Here is a 5,463-nt window from a genome sequence, read left to right as displayed (position 1 = left end):
CCCCCCCCCGCACGCACACCTCTCGACCCGCCTCCAGGGTTTCCAGCTTTGGGAGTTCCTGGGGATGTGGGGGGGGCAGGGCGGGGCCTTCGGTGGAGTATAACTGTTTCTCCAGGGGAACTGAGCCCTGTCCCCTCTGTGGTTCCAGGAGGAGATGCCGACGCAGATCTCAGTCTCACACCCTCCCTCGCCGCCCCAGGAGCCTGGCTGCCCGCCTGCCCAAGGAACTTCCTTCCCAGACAGGGGGCAGGACTCCCTCCCCCCCCCCGGACCCTGCCACGGTGCCCCACTCTCCTCTGCACTCCAGAGAGCCGGACAAAACAGGCCAGCAGAAGCAGCGGCTCTCCTCTTGGCCCCGGCCAGCCCTGAACTCCCAAGCACACACCCCTGCCCGCCCGCCCGCCTGCAGGACGGGCTGACCCTGGCCCCCCACCAGCCCCACCCTCCCCCCTCCCTTCACGCAGGGTCCGGAGTGGCCCTCACCAGGCCTGCTGAGCGGGAGTAGCGCACTTTCCGATCCATCATGGCCACCGAGGGGAGAGGCGGCACCCTGCGGAGGGAAGGAAGGAAGGAGGCAGGAGAAGTCGAGGGGGGGGGGGGCAGAAAGGGCCCCAAACCCGAGCACGTGTCTGGTCCTCCTGGGGAGGTGGGCACCACCGCGGTGGTAGCACGTGGCTCAGGCCACAGAGGCCAGAGGGGGCGTGGCGTGGCGAGAGAGGGACTCGGCCCGGGGCCGCTCCTTGGAGGCCTTGGGCCAGGAGGGTGAGGCGGCCACAACCCTTCTGTCCTGGAGCGGCCTTGGCAGTCTCTGCCCGGGGAGGCGAAGAGGAGAGCCCTCTTGCAAAGCAGGCCCATCCAGTGGGGAAGGAAGGCCCCTCCCCCCTCGCAGGAACAGCAGGACCTCCCCCCCCCCCCCCCCCGCACCGGTCAGCATGAGCCCGGAAGAAGGTGGTCCGGGACAGCCTTGGCCGGAACATGGAAACCCACCTGCCGAGTGGCCACCTAGAGGATCCAAGCAGACCCGCCCCCCTCACTGACCACCGCTTCTGCCTCAGTAAATCTGCTGGTGTCCAAAGTGCCCCCAGACTCCAGAGGCGGGTTTTGCTGCCACCCTCTGACGGTCCTGGCCCTTGGGATCGGGGCCCCCTCTGCCACCAAGGGACCCCCCTTCCGCCACCTGCCCGCATAGTCTCAGGGGCCTGTGCCCCGGCAGCCGAGGGGCACAGAGAGCCTGGCCCCCGGGCAGGGCAGCCTAGTGGTTGGACCCATCCCCTGCCAGAAATACCCGATGCTGGACTTTGTCCAAAGCCGCCTCCACCATTCGAGCATCGCCCCGCTGCGGATCAGGCGCAACATCCCTCCTCTCTCGCTGCCGGGGAAGCAGAAGCAGAAGCGAGCAGGTGACACAGCCTGGCTTGGCTACACCGGGCCCGGCACCCCAGCAGCCCCTGGTCCCGCCCTGGGAATCTGGCCCAGCTCCCCCCCCCCAGGGCTGCCTCCCCCCACCCCACCTTTGGCCTTCACGGTGAAGGCTCCCGCTAAGGAGGCAGGTTGCCCTAGTCCCTCCACTCTGACTGGCAGGGGGCTCTCCCTCCAGGGTCTCCAAGGAGAGGCCTTTCCCATCTCCCGCCCCCCTCCTTTCACTGGGGATGCTGCTGGGGACTGAAGCAGAGACCTCTGGCGCGCCAGGCAGCTGCTCACGGCCCCTCCCCCAAGAGCATATAGCCACCAACAACTTCCTTGTCTCTTGCCAGGGTCCTCTCTCCAGCCCCTCCACCCAGGTGCCTCCTCCTCCTCCTCCGGGAGCCCCCGACAGGTGACAAGACGGTCAGGCTCTGAGGAACACCTGAGCAGGGGGGAGCGTCTATTTCGTTCCCCTGGATTGCCGCTGTTGACAGACCTGTTTGACCAAACAAGCAAGACTGGGGATCTCCCAATTCACCCCCAAAGTCCAGCTGTGGGCAAAAGGTACTCCCAACTTGGGAGGAGTACAGAACCATACAATGTTCCTGCACTATGACATCACGGCTTCTTGGGTGACGTCCTTCAGAGTACTGTGATGTCAAACCACACTGCAAAGAACATAAGAATATAAGAAGAGCCCCACTGGATCCGACCATCCAGTCCAGCACCCCGTCTCACACAGGGGCCAACCCATTCCTCCGGAGGGCCAGCAAACAGGGCAGAGAGGCCGAGGCCTTCCCCTGATGTTGCCTCCTGCCTCTGGGATTCAGAGGTTGACTGCCTCTGAACATGGAGGTTCCCTGTAGTCCTCCATGAATCTGTCTCATCCCCTTTGAAAGGTCTCTGTGCCTGTGGCCATCACCGTCGGTTCCAGCAGAAAAGTCCACATTTTCATCACTGGCTGTGTAAAGAAGTATTTCCTTTTGTCCGTCCTGAACCTCCTGCCCGTCAGCTTCCCTGGATGCCCCCGAGTACTTGTATTTTGGGAGAAGGAGGAAAAGTTCTCTTTGTCCACTCTCCCCCCACCCCATGCATAATTGCTAAAGCCTTTGACTGTGTGGATCACAACAAACTATGGCAGGTCCTTAAAGAGATGGGAGTACCAGACCACCTCACATGTCTCTTGAGAAACCTGTATAAGGGCCAAGAAGCGACAGTTAGAATCGGATATGGAACAACTGATTGGTTCAGCATAGGAAAAGGAGTACGACAAGGATGTATATTGTTGCCTTGCTTATTTAATATATATGCAGAGTACATCATGCGAAATGCTGGCCTGGATGAATCACAAGCGGGAATCAAGATTGCTGGGGAAAAGATCAACAACCTCAGATATGCAGACAATAGCACTCTAATGGCAGAAAGTGAAGAGGACCTAAAGAGCCTCTTGCTCAGAGTGAAAGAGGAGACCGCAAAAGTGGGCTTGAAGCTCAACATCCAAAAAACTAAGATCATGGCATCCGGCCCCATCACTCCTTGGCAAATAGAAGGGGAAGTCGTGGAAGTAGTGACAGACTTCACATTCCTGGGATCCCAGATCACCGCAGACTGTGACTGCAGCCATGAAATTAAAATACGACTGCTCCTTGGGAGGAAAGCAATGGCGAACCTAAACACCATGATAAAAAATAGAGCCATCTCCCTGCCAACAAAAGTTCGCATGGTCAAAGCAATGGTATTCCCAGTAGTCATGTATGGCTGCGAGAGTTGGACTATAAGGAAGGCTGAGCGCCGAAGAATAGATTCTTTTGAACTATGGTGCTGGAGAAGACTCTTGAGAGTCCCTTGGACTGCCAGAAGATCAAATCAGTCAATCCCAAAAGAAATCAACCCTGACTGTTCCCTGGAAGGCCAGATAATGAAACTGAAGCTCAAAGACTTTGGCCACCCAATGAGAAGGGAGCCCTAGCTGGAGAAGAAGGCCCCGATGCTGGGGAAGACTGAAGGTCAAAGAAGAAGGGGGCGGCGAAGGATGAGATGATCGGACAGTGTCATCGAGGCAACGAACATGAAATTGAGCCAACTTCAGAGGACGGCGGAAGACGGGAAGGCCTGGCGTGATCTGGTCCATGGGGTCGCGAAGAGTCAGACTCGACTGTGCGACTGAACAACAACAACAAAAAGCTCCTTGCAGGAGGGAGGAGCTCTCTTTTCCTTGGGTGCCTAGTTCATGAGTGGACACAGACCTCTTTCCCCTGAAGGAGGCAGCCATTGACCTTCTCGGCCCTGGTGCCGGCTTGGTGGGGCACTCTGCCTACTCACAGCAGGGCCCTGTGACAACTCCGCAGGGCCTCTAAGGCGGAGATGTCCCACCAAGCATATGGTTGGGGACAGCAGTGGGTTTTTAAAAGGTTTTCAACATCTAGTCGGCTTTTTACTGCCTTTCTCTCCCTTTCCCCCATGAATCTGTCTCATCCCCTTTGAAAGGTCTCTGTGCCTGTGGCCATCACCGTCGGTTCCAGCAGAAAAGTCCACATTTTCATCACTGGCTGTGTAAAGAAGTATTTCCTTTTGTCCGTCCTGAACCTCCTGCCCGTCAGCTTCCCTGGATGCCCCCGAGTACTTGTATTTTGGGAGAAGGAGGAAAAGTTCTCTTTGTCCACTCTCCCCCCACCCCATGCATAATTGCTAAAGCCTTTGACTGTGTGGATCACAACAAACTATGGCAGGTCCTTAAAGAGATGGGAGTACCAGACCACCTCACATGTCTCTTGAGAAACCTGTATAAGGGCCAAGAAGCGACAGTTAGAACCGGATACGGAACAACTGATTGGTTTAGCATAGGAAAAGGAGTACGACAAGGATGTATATTGTCACCTTGCTTTTTTAATATATATGCAGAGTACATAATGCAAAATGCTGGCCTTGATGAATCACAAGCGGGATGATGTATATTGGGGGGGGGGGTCAGGAATTTATATTATTATGGTGCCGTGCAGATGTTGGGCTTCATGGACTGGGATTTTAGATTGTGGGTGTTGTATATTGATATGTATGTGAATGGATTGTGTTGTGTGCTGCTCTGAGCCGCTTGCAGGGGGGGGGACGCTGCAGAAGCCTAATGCAATAAATAGATCAGTACATAAATTACCCGGATGTAAGCAGAGATCGCCAGCCAAAGCGACCGGTGCTGTCTCAGTCCCAAAGCCAGGCCCAGAGCCCGACTGAGAAGGGTCCAGGGCAGAGGCCTCGTCCAGGGCCACGTCTCACTCACCCACCTGTCAGCAAGCTGCCATGGTGTTCTGTGTTAGTTGTATCTCTGTACAGTTGCTAACCCCCCCTGCCTGTGCGCCAGTATTTTACTCTGCTGTAATGCCTAAGCCAAACAACTGGAGGATGTGATGGGGGAGTACGCTTGACTGCCAGCTTGTTGCTTTTAGAGCCTGGGAACTGCACCTGTATTATGTCTGGAGATAGCCTGGTTCTCAGGGAATGAGCGCGCAACCGTTTCCTTTCACCCGCCAGCGGGAAAGTGACCCATTGGTTCTGTACCTGGTTCAAACCCCTTTATCTTGTTTGCTCTAACCGTTTGTAGTCAGTTCTAACAAAGAACGTGTTTGAGTGTCTTTCCAAAGCTTTGAAATAAATTTTGCTTTTCTTTAAAACGTGGATTTATTCTCGATGCTTGGGGATCCAACAAATTGTTAGAACTCTCAATTTTCCTATCGTCCCGAATCTGACGTGATCATGAGCGGGGCAGAGGGAAACCTACCTACAACGGAGGGGGACACGGGATCTGTCCCTACAACCTCCACATCGTTGATCACCACGACTACCATACCTACGTCGGGTGCGGTGGGGGGAGCGATTTCCCGGTTACCTGCGTACTTGTCTTGGCCGCCTCCAACCCCTTCGCGCTGGGGCCCGCGGACGGTACCGGCGCAGGATGATTGGACTTTGTATAATGCCAAGGGCACCAGGGAGGTTTACTCCCGCCGAGGCAGCGGACTTCGAGAGAGTCTGTTTGACAAAGGACTTTACCCCGAACCGGAGAGAACG

The 5,463-nt window shown here is 56.3% G+C and overlaps 1 protein-coding gene across 1 annotated transcript in view; it reads right to left on the bottom strand.

Annotated features, from left to right (window-relative positions):
* LOC107125630 (very long-chain specific acyl-CoA dehydrogenase, mitochondrial-like) overlaps positions 1-5,463 on the bottom strand; it is a 26,976-nt gene that overhangs the window by 15,446 nt on the left and 6,067 nt on the right. The window contains exon 2 of the mRNA XM_015429067.1: positions 484-550. Within this exon, the coding sequence (XP_015284553.1) occupies positions 484-550 (67 nt within the window). The remainder of the gene's footprint in view (positions 1-483; positions 551-5,463) is intronic.

Source organism: Gekko japonicus, unplaced genomic scaffold (assembly GCF_001447785.1).
Source record: "Gekko japonicus isolate JY-2015 unplaced genomic scaffold, Gekko_japonicus_V1.1 scaffold1727, whole genome shotgun sequence".
NCBI classification, from domain to species: domain Eukaryota; kingdom Metazoa; phylum Chordata; class Lepidosauria; order Squamata; family Gekkonidae; genus Gekko; species Gekko japonicus.
This window is presented reverse-complemented; position numbering and strand designations above follow the sequence as displayed.